This window comes from Pimephales promelas, chromosome 13, assembly GCF_988280905.1.
Source record: "Pimephales promelas chromosome 13, fPimPro1.hap1.1, whole genome shotgun sequence".
In the NCBI taxonomy this organism is placed as follows: domain Eukaryota; kingdom Metazoa; phylum Chordata; class Actinopteri; order Cypriniformes; family Leuciscidae; genus Pimephales; species Pimephales promelas.
Genome location: NC_142781.1, coordinates 11,228,253 through 11,240,625, shown reverse-complemented (window position 1 = coordinate 11,240,625; position 12,373 = coordinate 11,228,253). Strand labels below are relative to the sequence as shown.

Below are 12,373 nucleotides of genomic sequence, written 5' to 3'. Positions count from 1 at the left end.
GTATGTTCCTCTTAAAGGATTGGTTCATGTAGTTCTTTATTAGTAGATTGTAAGCTTATTTAACAAGGGGATAGAAATCCTTCCAAAGTGTTTCTCATGGATGTAAGGCCATAACTGTCGTCTGTCCTCTGAGTCGTGAAATGAACACTCCATGTTCACTCTGTTTGTCAGTGTCTTTTAAAGTGCTGCCCAATTCCAATAACATGTTCCTGCCCTCATTCATAATCTGCCTGGTGAACCATACACAGACCTCTCTCTCTCTCTCTTTCTCTCTCAGGGCTCTAAGGCGTCTCGATGGGCCGACCCAGACCACTTTGCACAGCGTCAGTCCTGCATGAACTCTTTCACAAGTTGGTTTGGCTTCATGCCTCTCTTACACTCTCAGTTGCGTCTGGATCCCGTGCTCTTCAAAGACCAGGTCTCCATCCTACGCAAGAAATACAGAGACATCGAGAGATTGTGAAGCACTATCCTCCCTCCCACACACTCCAGTGAACTCAACCGGACATCCTGAAAAAGATCTGCAGTGTTTGATTCACCTGGACTCATTACAGACCAGAGACAAAAAAACAGTATATTCCATCTACAGAATAAATTATAACAAAATATGCAACGCTGAATGGTTTTATCTGCGGCTGAAAGTTTTGTGGCAACAACTGCTCAGAATCAGACTGATCATTGCCCGTTTGAATTTGTTGTCGTTGTCGGTGTCGTTGTTTGGGAAGGCTGTGCTTTCTGCACACGTTGAAGCGGGCGTGTGGTGGATGGATGAAAAATAGCTGAATGAGTCGCCTATGCCTGCAATATGTATTTTAATTTCAATTCTTTTTTTAAAGAAATTATCTTTTTATTTAAAAGAAGGTTAAAAAAATAAAATCTATGAATGCAAAGGGGGTTTGCACCCTAAATATTCACTTTTGTATCATTTTAGTGCGTGTGTTTGTTTTACTCCAGAACAGATTATCCAATATCAATAATATTCTGATGTTTTGAAGAATAACAGGTTGGGTTGGAAAGCTAACACAGGTCTTTTGAGTCATTTGTAGGAAGGGTGTGAATAATGGTGGATGAGTGTTAAATAAGACATCAACACCGAAAACGGGTACTTCACCGCTGGCAAAATGGGCTTTCAATAAAACTTGGCTGCCTATAGACCATTTCACAAGATGTAAACAACACTGGTCCAGAAGCACTTCCTGTTTCAGTTTGTAACTGTTTTCTTTAGTTCACATGTAAATAAAACATCTTAAAGATGTTTGTTTAACTTTTTGATTCAGTTTTAAATGTTCTGTTGGTTGTATTTTATCCCAGCTTTTATGTAGTGTTAAAAAACTGAAACAGGAAGTGCTTCTGGACCAGTGTTGTTTACATCTTGTGAAATGGTCTATACAGTAGAAAGGCGGGGAGAAAATCAGAGCTGCCTGAGTAGAGAAATGCTGGTTTCTTCCTTTTTCCCATAAGGGTAGGAAAACTTCAGAACCCATAATGCACTGGGCATGGCCCCTCCCATCAGTCTGCAATGTACTGACCTTGGCTGCATTCCAGTCCACTTTTAGACACTGTAGCAAACTAGCTCTATGAAATATTAATAATCAATCAATAGCTTGTTATAATTGATAATGAATATTTAGATCAGTTAATCGGGTTAACTTGCTGTAGCTACATTAACATTACAACTAATTACTTGGTTCATCCCATGAACACTCAATATTGGTTATCAATTAATTAATAGAATAGTACATTTTCCGGGGCATGGGAAATGTCTTTCTTACTAAGTACTACTAAAAGCAACTAGTCAAGATCTATGATTAGTGACTCCAGATATGAGCTTGAGACACGTCGATCACAGGCATGCAGAGACTATAGAGCCGTTCACACTACAAGCAACTAAGCGACACGTTACCATTCATTTCAATGGGTTGCGGGCGACTTCCGGCGACACGCGCAACAGCGACCGGTGGGGCGTGTCCAGCGATGCGACAAAGTTGAGATCTGTTTAACTTTATGCAAATGCAGAGCGATTTTCGAGAGCGACAACCAATAGGAGTGAAGTCAGTGGAGCGCGTCACTCTTCATTGCTGAGTCTGACCGAGGCAAGTTGAACGAGAAGCTCATTTTAGCAGTCAGAAACTGTCCTATATTTTATGATATATCTCCGTGTACATACACTGGTATTCACCGTACTGACTCTGTGACTAAATGGTTTCGGGAACCCAGATAGACCGGTATTTGCGCGTTTGCTGCAGTTAAAAAGCCGCGATGGCAAAGAGCACTCACTGTTTCTCGTCCATCTTAAATATTATGCATTTTATGTACTGATTCCATTTATATTTAGACTTTTCCTGCCAAAATATTTGTTTGTAGCGTCAATGAAACGTATTTGTTGTCTAGCATAGGGTAACATCCGTGAATATCACTCACAAGCATTACTAGGCAACCAGTAGTGGGCGACAAAGTCGCTTGTAGTGTGAACGGGGCTTATGGCAGGGTGACACAGCATCTCATTCCCTCTTCAGGGAACCAGGGTTACAATCGTAACAGGAGACGTTCCATTTCAAGGAAACTCCAACTGCGTTAAAAAACTGTGGGTACCTTATTCCCATGCCACAAGACTAGCTAGTGCATGTACATGTAAAATCATTGTGCACACTAAGACGAAAGCACGCTAGACCCCGAATGGAGCCCAAATCCAGGTTATATGCCCACATTACGATAGGACCCACGATATTAGTGGGAACCTTAGGGACATAACCCGTTCTAGGGTGAAGGATGGCTTTTTCCATTAAGGAGCTGCCAACAAGGCTTGCCAACCCGATCTCACGGGAATTCGTATGAATTTTACGAGGTGGCTAATTCGTAAAAATTCATACGACCTCACTTGTACGAATTACATATTTTACGAATTGGCCAATTCGTATGAATTCGTACGAATGACCTACCCCTGACCCCGCCCCTAAACTTAACCATCACTTGGGTTTAGACAAATCGTAAGAATTCGTACGAGTGAGGTCGTATGAATTAGTGCGAATTAGCCACTTTTTAATCACTCTTGTACGAATTAGTACGATTTTGCTAAATCGTACATAATTTACGAATTGGCCAATTCGTATGAATTCGTACGAATGACCTACCCCTGACCCCGCCCCTAAACTTAACCATCACTTGGGTTTAGACAAATCGTTAGAATTCGTACGAGTGAGGTCGTATGAATTAGTACGAATTAGCCACTTTTTAATCACTCGTACGAATTCGTAGGGTAGGGCTTGCAAGTCTCCAATTCTTTTAAGAGAAGAGAATAATGCAGAGGCATTCTCTACACAGCTCGATTTCCCTTGAAAGGGAATCTAGTTTGTTTAGCTTTAACATTTTAAACATAATTGCATAAAAGCAGATAAAAATGAAGAGAAACAGCTTCTCAGTTATCCACATGATGAAACTGTCTCAGAGATGTTGCATCTCTGCATTCATTCCCTTTAGCTGTCAAAACACTACTTGTGCAACAAATCCACCACCTTCAAAAATAGATTCCAAAACCATTAGTGTCCATCCTCAAAGCACCTGCTGTGAGCAATGTTTCTTTTGTTATGCATAGTCAGTATTGTTGGTCTCTATTTTTGCAAAGACTATTATAGTTACCTTTTTGGGTGAAATTCCTTGACATTCCTTTTTTTGGAAGGTTTAGAACAATCAAGATGAATTGTGAAGCTGCTTATGGAAGATTGAACCTATTTGTTGGCGAAGCAATTATCATTGGACAAGCATCATTTAATGTATTAGAAAGCAATACAACAGATACACTCTACATTCAAACACATCCGTGTTTTTTTCTCAGGTCTTGCCGAATAAATTCAAGTGTCTCGCCAGAAAATGGCGAAATCATTCACTTCCTTTTTAATTTACTATTCAATTGTTTAATCAACGCTTACACAAGCCTATTTTGGTCTCACTTTAGATTAGGTGTCTTTAAGTACTAATCGTTCATAATGACGTGTAAAAACAGTGGGTAGCGGTGCATTTCACACCTAATCTTTAGGCTACGTCCACATTAATCCGGATACATTTGAAAAGGGGGTTTTCGTTTAAAAACGCTCTCCGTCCACACTAGCGTTTTCAGGTGTTTTCTGACGTTTCAGTGTGGATGAGAAACTTCTAAATTCACTTTACTGCGCATGCGTGAAACTTCACAAAAGCTCACTGAGATGATACAGAGGGGAAAATAAATAATAATGTCATCGCACAATAACAGGATAATTTTATTTAGCAAAATATCTCACCATCACGGATGCGTCCAGGTCGCATTCAGTCACCATATGTTTGGTCTAAAACGCAACTGCTCTCCTGTTTTGCCGCAGGACAGCAAATGTGAGTAGACTACATTATCTGTTATCTTTGCAGTACTGAGCTATGAAGAATAGCACAAATTAAGTAACATAGAAAGTAACATATTTTAGCAATAGTGTAAAAATGAATAACACATAACAGCCACAATACCGATAAACATGAATATCTATTGGTACTACATGGATCACATGACTAAACTTACGTCATCGTTTTGAAATACCTCCGGTTTCACTGTCCACACTACAACGCGAAAACGGCGTTTTCAAATTTATCCACTTTGGAGAGCGTTTTCCAAACGATACGTTTTTGTTGACTTAAAACGCCGTCTCAGTGTGGACATGGCCTTAGTGGTGTGTCCTGCCTGAATAAATACACCTCTTAATACTTAATACTCTTTATAATTGTTGTGAAATTGAATTTGCACCGGCTGTTATAGGGTTAATGCTGTGAGTTTGGAAAAGGCCGGGTAGAGATTAATCGAGGTTGAAAAGTTCAGAATCAGAGCCTTCCTTGTTTGTTGTCCTTCAGATGTTACAAAATTATGATCGTTTGAAGAAAAGAAAAAAAAAAGAAAATCCTATTCAGCATGGGAAAAAAACAGGGACAAAAATAAGCAAAAATAGGTATACTCACCAAACCCATCCTTATTTCTTTCCTCAAGAAGACTTCAATTACTCTGTTGCACAGGTTATATGTGCATTTCAGTTCCAACAATGAGTCTTCTCTATCGAGTCTGTCCCGTCGTATTTCTGGCATAAGTTTTAATTCGCATAGCCGCTCTGAAGAAAATATTGTCACAGTCCAGCTTAAGTAAGTTCAGTGATGTTTAATTATTTAGTTAATTTATATACAGTTAATAAATTAACTATATATACAGTATATATTATTGTTGAATATTAAATTAAATGTTAATGTCCCCAACTAAGCAAGCCAAGCCAATGGCAAAAAAGGTGGAAAAGGGCAACAGTGGCAAGGAACCAAAACTCCATCAGTGGGAGAATGGACAAAAAAACCTTGGGAGAAACCAGACTCAGTCGGGCGGCCAGTTTTCCTCTGGCCAATGAACGAACAGTGTATGATTATGATTCAGATGATTCAGGCAACATTATAGGTCATTGTTGATTAGGAACAATCAGAATATTATTCAGTTCCATCTGGTTAAAGATTGGAGTCACGCCGGTATGGAGACGGGTTTGTTGAGGATCAGTGCCGATGAGGCCTTCACAGGGGAGAGTCTAGTTGACACTTCAGGTCCTCCATCTTGTCTGGATACGGTTGATTATATGAAACCTTGGAATAATCAGAGAGACTAACATTAGTGTAGATGGCATGTAACGGGTACATCAGTGTGATAGGAAGCGCTGACTTAATCTATCCAGCCTAATAATCATTTAACTGATTTGAATAGGAATGTATAATTTTCTATGTGTCATTTTAGGCTACACTGTCAAAATAAGTTCTGGCTTACAACAAGCCTAAACTTTATGTAGTGCAGGCTCATATCTTCTAAATCCATTTGGACGTGATACTGGATCTGACCTTCCCACGTCACCCCATACCATCTGTATATCAGCATATTAGCATATGTTAGCAGGGCTGATGTAACTCGTACACTCTCTATTGAAGTTTTTGTCTCACAGGTGATGTCTTTATTAGAGCTGCAGTGATGTGCTTGTATGTATTGACAGGCTTTGATATCTGTCTGAAGTTTAAACTCTTTGATCTTTATGTCAAACAGAGAGAACAAAAAAACAAAGAATTGCGATAGGTGGAGATCTGCCCTTTTACAGTACCTCCTTTCCAGCTCTCTCTCTCTCTCTCTCTCTCTCGTTAGTCTGTGTTCTCTTCTCGTTCAACTCTTCCTGTCGACTCTCATCAGGATGATGTCTTCACTCCCCAACTGCAGAGACTTGTAGAAATGATGCTCCTCTCCCTGTTGAATGTGCCACAGATGTTTCAAAAGCTCAAACATAACTGGTCCAACAAAGTTCAACTTTTTTTAAAGGGATACTTCAGGCAAAAATGAAAATGATCTAATCGTTTAGTCACCCTCATGCCCTCTTTCTTTCTTCGGATGAACACTAACAATAATAACATCTCTGTGAGTTGATTTAATGCAAATTCAATGCGTTTCATAAATCACACCATTTTCGTTCATTTGGGCAGAGGAGAGTCTGACGGACTGAGAACTGGCCGACTGAGTCTGGTTTCTCCATTTCTGTCACCTGATGGAGTTTGCGTTTGCAACAGAACCTGATTTCACCAAGTGCAACGTGTTCCTGGATCAATATCTTTGCTGATACTCTAAAACAATCAACTAATTCCAATCAACTAATCAGATTTGAGGGACAAGATTATGCTAAATTTAGGCTTACAACCAGGGTTAGTTGTGTCTACATCAGTGTTATTCAGCTGTCATTTCCCTCTGATTTTAGGGAAAGGGTTGGGTTAGGTTTAGGGTTAAGGATATATATGGTTAGGACTACATTTTTGGAAAGGAATGCTGTTCCAGGGTCAACTAAATGTGTTGTTGAACATTACTTGGCAAAATCACTGTGACCAGTAGGTGACCACAAATGACTGAGTCGTTGAATTATTCACTAAGTCAATTCATGCAAAAACACAGATTTAATCAGGAAAGAAACAAGGACATGCAGTGATTGAATCTGCATCGGCTTTGTCTGGACCTACACTCACCGGCCACTTTATTAGGTACACCTGTCCAACTGCTCGTTAACACTTAATTTCTAAGCAGCCAATCACATGGCGGCAACTCGGTGCATTTAGGCATGTAGACATGGTCAAGACAATCTCCTGCAGTTCAAACCGAGCATCAGTATGGGGAAGAAAGGTGATTTGAGTGACTTTGAACGTGGCATGATTGTTGGTGCCAGAAGGGCTGGTCTGAGTATTTCAGAAACTGCTAATCTACTGGGATTTTCACGCACAACCATCTCTAGGGTTTACAGAGAATGGTCCGAAAAAGAAAAAACATCCAGTGAGCGGCAGTTCTGTGGGCGGAAATGCCTTGTTGATGCCAGAGGTCAGAGGAGAATGGCCAGACTGGTTCGAGCTGATAGAAGGGCAACAGTGACTCAAATAACCACCCGTTACAACCAAGGTGGGTAGAAGAGCATCTCTGAACGCACAGTACGTCGAACTTTGAGGCAGATGGGCTACAGCAGCAGAAGACCACACCGGGTGCCACTCCTTTCAGCTAAGAACAGGAAACTGAGGCTACAATTTGCACAAGCTCATCGAAATTGGACAATAGAAGATTGGAAAAACGTTGCCTGGTCTGATGAGTCTCGATTTCTGCTGCGACATTCGGATGGTAGGGTCAGAATTTGGCGTCTACAACATGAAAGCATGGATCCATCCTGCCTTGTATCAACGGTTCAGGCTGGTGGTGGTGGTGTCATGGTGTGGGGAATATTTTCTTGGCACTCTTTGGGCCCCTTGGTACCAATTGAGCATCGTTGCAACGCCACAGCCTACCTGAGTATTGTTGCTGACCATGTCCATCCCTTTATGACCACAATGTACCCAACTTCTGATGGCTACTTTCAGCAGGATAATGCGCCATGTCATAAAGCTGGAATCATCTCAGACTGGTTTCTTGAACATGACAATGAGTTCGCTGTACTCAAATGGCCTCCACAGTTACCAGATCTCAATCCAATAGAGCATCTTTGGGATGTGGTGGAACGGGAGATTCGCATCATGGATGTGCAGCCGACAAATCTGCGGCAACTGTGTGATGCCATCATGTCAATATGGACCAAACTCCCTGAGGAATGCTTCCAGCACCTTGTTGAATCTATGCCACAAAGAATTGAGGCAGTTCTGAAGGCAAAAGGGGGTCCAACCCGTTACTAGCATGGGGTACCTAATAAAGTGGCCGGTGAGTGTATTTTCGTTGGCAAAGTAAAAGAGACAAAGTAGCTAGTATTTTGTCTATAATGTAAAATACTCACAATCCGATCTCACAGCAATTCGTACGTAATTAGTACGAGGTAGCAAATGACCTGACTCTTATGAATTTGTACAATTTTTGCTAAATCATAGGCCTACATATCCCCTTGACACCTGTTTTTATTTACTTTTTATTTACTAATTATTTAAAAAAATATTATGTGTGTTTCTGTCTCCAAGCTGATGCTAAATTAAGTTGAGATTGTTCATTTTTCTATAGCATATAGAATAGATATAAATTTAGGTATGATGCAAATTAGCGACAACAGGCATTCATGGTGAATTTTTTTACAAAATGGTAAAATTAAGAAAACACATTTTCCCATCTTCCGGTATGTAGATTTTATTCATGTCACAAAGTTGTTAGAACTTCTAACTAATGAATCTTGACAACAGTATAAAACAAAACCCTCTCCTACCCCCTAACATTGACAGTAGTTTTTTATATATTCCATGTTACACTCTGTTGAACTCTTTCATTGTTTCTCCAGTGCATAAGTGATATATTCTTATAGTGTTATATCCTAACATGCTATTTTTTGAGAAAAAAAAAATGTTTTGGCTGAAACCCATCTAAATAGAGCATTATTACAGCCGAATCCAGCCGTTATGGACGAATGGACGAATGCCGCGAATTCGCTACAAACAGAATCCTACAAAAAACATAAAAAAATTATTTGTCATAGGAAGTCTATTTGAATAACATGGCTATAGAAGCAATCAATAAGATGGTGCATATTTTTATCTTACCACAACTTAACTCATTTTGGGCAATTTCTCCACATTTGTGGCCTTGATATGCAGATTTTGCCAACCAAAATATTAGCTTACGTGAACCGGATGTAGTTCCCACTCCAAACGGTCCTACAAGAAACCAGTGTGGGCAGAAGGTTCCTAGGTATGTATTGTGTGTGCGCAATGTGCACAAACAGGCATTGGGGGAATACACATGCTCTCTCTCTTGTAGACTGAGAGGAAGTGGTTTGATACGAATTCGCGACATTCGGCATTAAGGGGATATTTTACGAGTTGCCAAATTTGTATGAATTTGTACAAATGACCTACCCCTGATCTCACCCCTAAACCAACCCGGTAACACTTTACAATACGGGTGCACTAATATGCATTAATTCATGCTTAACTAATGCACAGATAATCATGAGTTAATGGATAACTAATGAAGAACTAAACCATTAATTAATGATTACTGCATCAGCAACTAATAAGGAGTCTATATGATTAATAGATTAAGTAATACGTGAATTGCTATTAATTCAATGTGACATTGTGCATTAATTCCTTAATAACGTGTAAATGAAAGTGTTAATTACCATAATTAGTCAAAGCTGTGCACTTCAACTCCCAGTTATCTGCTTTAATTAATCATTTGCTAATGATTTGCAAATGTATCATTATGTTATGACTTTACTTGATGGGGCACATCATTATTAAGTAGTCATTTAGTAATTGTAGTAATTTGCACATGAATTTACTCGTAATTAATCATGTATTAATGCATATTAGTGTACATGTCATATTATCTGGAAGTTGAAATACAAGGCTTTGACTTATTCTGGTAATTAACATATTAATTAACACTATTAGTTAAAAAAATGAGTTATGGAATTAATCCACAATTACATATTCGTTCTCACTTGTACGAAATCGTATGAATTGGCCGTGAGATGGTGTTGAATACTCATTCAGGTTTTTTATGATTGTTGTATGAATAAAGTTGTATTGTTGTTTTTCTTAACATCAGCATTCTTGCTCATGTGACAGTGATTAACTGATGCATACATACTAATATATTATGTTCTGCTCATGGCCAGCATATGTGATTTTCTCCAAAATGTGTGTAAGTCTGGACAGAGATAATTAACCCCTTTACCTCAGCTTCTGATGCATCTTCCATTTCCCTCTCAATCAGACATTTGTGTTCCCTGGCAGTGGCATCCTAGAACTTCCTCTCCGCTGAACGACTTCTAACTGACAGGCGCTATCAGGGATTGCAGGGATGAAGGGTGTGTGTATGTGTGTGTGTGGCCTTTCCCTGAATGGGAAAACAGGCAGCTGTCAGAAAAGTGAAAAGTCAATAACTACAGACATCAGAAAGCCCATCTCTGGGTCTGCATGTGTGTGACATATCTCCCCTGCTCAATCCACGCAGGACTGCACATCAAAATCAGTTCAGTTCTCCACACATCAAAAAGTGCATCATACTTACACACCTCCAGAGAACCTGCCGCTGCAGTTCAGTTTACTCCAGAGTCTCTCTCTCTCTCTCTCTCGCTCCCTCGACAAACACCTGTTCAGACGGCTGCCACATCTCTGGAGACTCTAATCCGCTTCCCCGGTCCGCTCTTCCTTTCACCCTCCATCCATATCTCTCTCAGGCTTTCTTTCTCTGCCTGCTTTCAGTTCAGTGGAATTAGATTTGACTCAATTCAATTGAGTTCAGCTCCATCAAAGGATGTTTGTTGGCAGGATCAGTTTGTTCTCTTTTCAATAGACAGCGTCATAAAGCCTATTCCTCTTTTAGACTCTGTCTCTCTCTTTCCCTCCCCAGGGTCTTATTCCCTGCATCACTGCAGTGTTTGTCCACCGACGTGCATGTGTGGAAACCTAATAACAGAGTGTTATAAAAATGCTGTGTCATAAATTGCATAATGCTCCAGGGGTCTTGCCCCCTCTGTACCTCGTAATAATGATAATAATCACTATAATAGTATATTTTCTGACCAAAATGTGAGTGATGCTTGCTGGTGGTGATAAATTCACCATCAGGATGTTGGAGGCATATACACTGCCAAAAGAAAAATGAACCAGATCTCATATTTCTATGATATTTTACTGCAGGGATATGACTGTGGTGCTCAAGGGCTGCTGGGGATCCTATATGGGGCCTGATATTCTCATGCAGAGATATGACTGAAGTCCCTAGGGGCCATTTGAGGGCCCACATGGGGACTCTGTACACTACCTCAATAAAGAAGAGCTATCCCTCATGTCTTACAACAGGGAAATGGGAAACTTTGGTACTGGTAGGCCACTGTCCTGCAGAGTTTAGGTCCATCCATAAACCTAAAAAAAAATTTTTAAAAACTCCAACTGGTCCAAAATACGGCAAATAGAGTTCTTACTAGAACCAGGGAGTATTATCACATTAGCCCAGTTCTGTCAACACTGCATTGTCTCCCTATTAAACATTGCATCAATTGTAAAATCTTGATAATTAATTACAAAGCATGATTTAGCTCCTATGTACTTGAGCAAGCTTTACTGCATTATAGTCTTTCACCTCTATCTCAAAAATCTGGCTGGAAAAGTACCTAGTATATCTGCAGGCTGTAGATCTATTTAGCACCTAAACTTTGGAATAGCCTTCCTAACATTGTTTGGAAAGCATACACACTGTTTCAGTTTAAAGGGGTGATTTACTGCTTTCTTTGCATGATTGTGTTTACGGGGTGCAATATAACATGTATCTGTGTTTGTTTGTTTTTGTCACCTTTATAGTAAGCCGCTTTCTCCTCTGTCATTTGAACGACCGGTTGACTTCCTGATTCTATGAAACCACTCCCTCAGAAACAGGCAGTGGGCTCCGATTGGTTAGTTTGGGCTGGGGTGTTGTGATTGGCTAAACTGTAGTGCACGTTGTCCGGAAATTCACGCCCATTACCTTTACGGGCGAAGTTGCATGTGTGTTCCTGTCAAATGTAAATAATGGTGTCGATACTGCAGTATCACTTTGAGGCAGAATCAGACCGAGAAAGCGGCGATGAAGCGAGGCAAGCAGAACCTCCCTAAAGATGGCTCTTACTAAACTTTTCTGAATGGTAATTTGCCTATATTTTTTTAACTTTATACACATTTGTTTTACACAATAGCGTCGAACTGACTGGCTACAAATAGCGTTGGAATTGGTTTACGTTCTCGATCAAATCGAAAATAATCATCATCAATCATAAAGTATGAAAAATACATTTACAACATTAGTACTTATACAAAATTCAGGTCCAAAATGTTTGTACGCGTTTGTCGTAGACACAAAATA

General features: G+C 39.9%; 1 protein-coding gene and 1 long non-coding RNA gene across 3 annotated transcripts in view; one reads left to right on the top strand and one right to left on the bottom strand.

The window, feature by feature from the left end:
- LOC120493730 (exostosin-1) overlaps nucleotides 1–927 on the top strand; it is a 358,315-nt gene extending 357,388 nt beyond the window's left edge. Inside the window, exon 12 of the mRNA XM_039692526.2 lies at nucleotides 278–927. Within this exon, the coding sequence (XP_039548460.2) occupies nucleotides 278–463 (186 nt within the window). The 3' untranslated portion in view covers nucleotides 464–927. The remainder of the gene's footprint in view (nucleotides 1–277) is intronic.
- LOC148976505 (uncharacterized) lies at nucleotides 19–10,914 on the bottom strand. Of its 2 annotated transcripts, XR_016145992.1 has the most exons (5): nucleotides 10,548–10,914; nucleotides 10,208–10,369; nucleotides 6,135–6,274; nucleotides 4,975–5,631; nucleotides 19–427 (listed from the first exon to the last, which is right to left on the bottom strand). It is a non-coding gene; the product is annotated as an uncharacterized LOC148976505 (long non-coding RNA). The 2 variants fall into 2 exon arrangements; XR_016145991.1 differs by lacking the exon at nucleotides 19–427 and having other exon boundaries at nucleotides 3,745–5,631; nucleotides 10,548–10,762.
- Nucleotides 10,915–12,373: the final 1,459 nt, after the last annotated feature.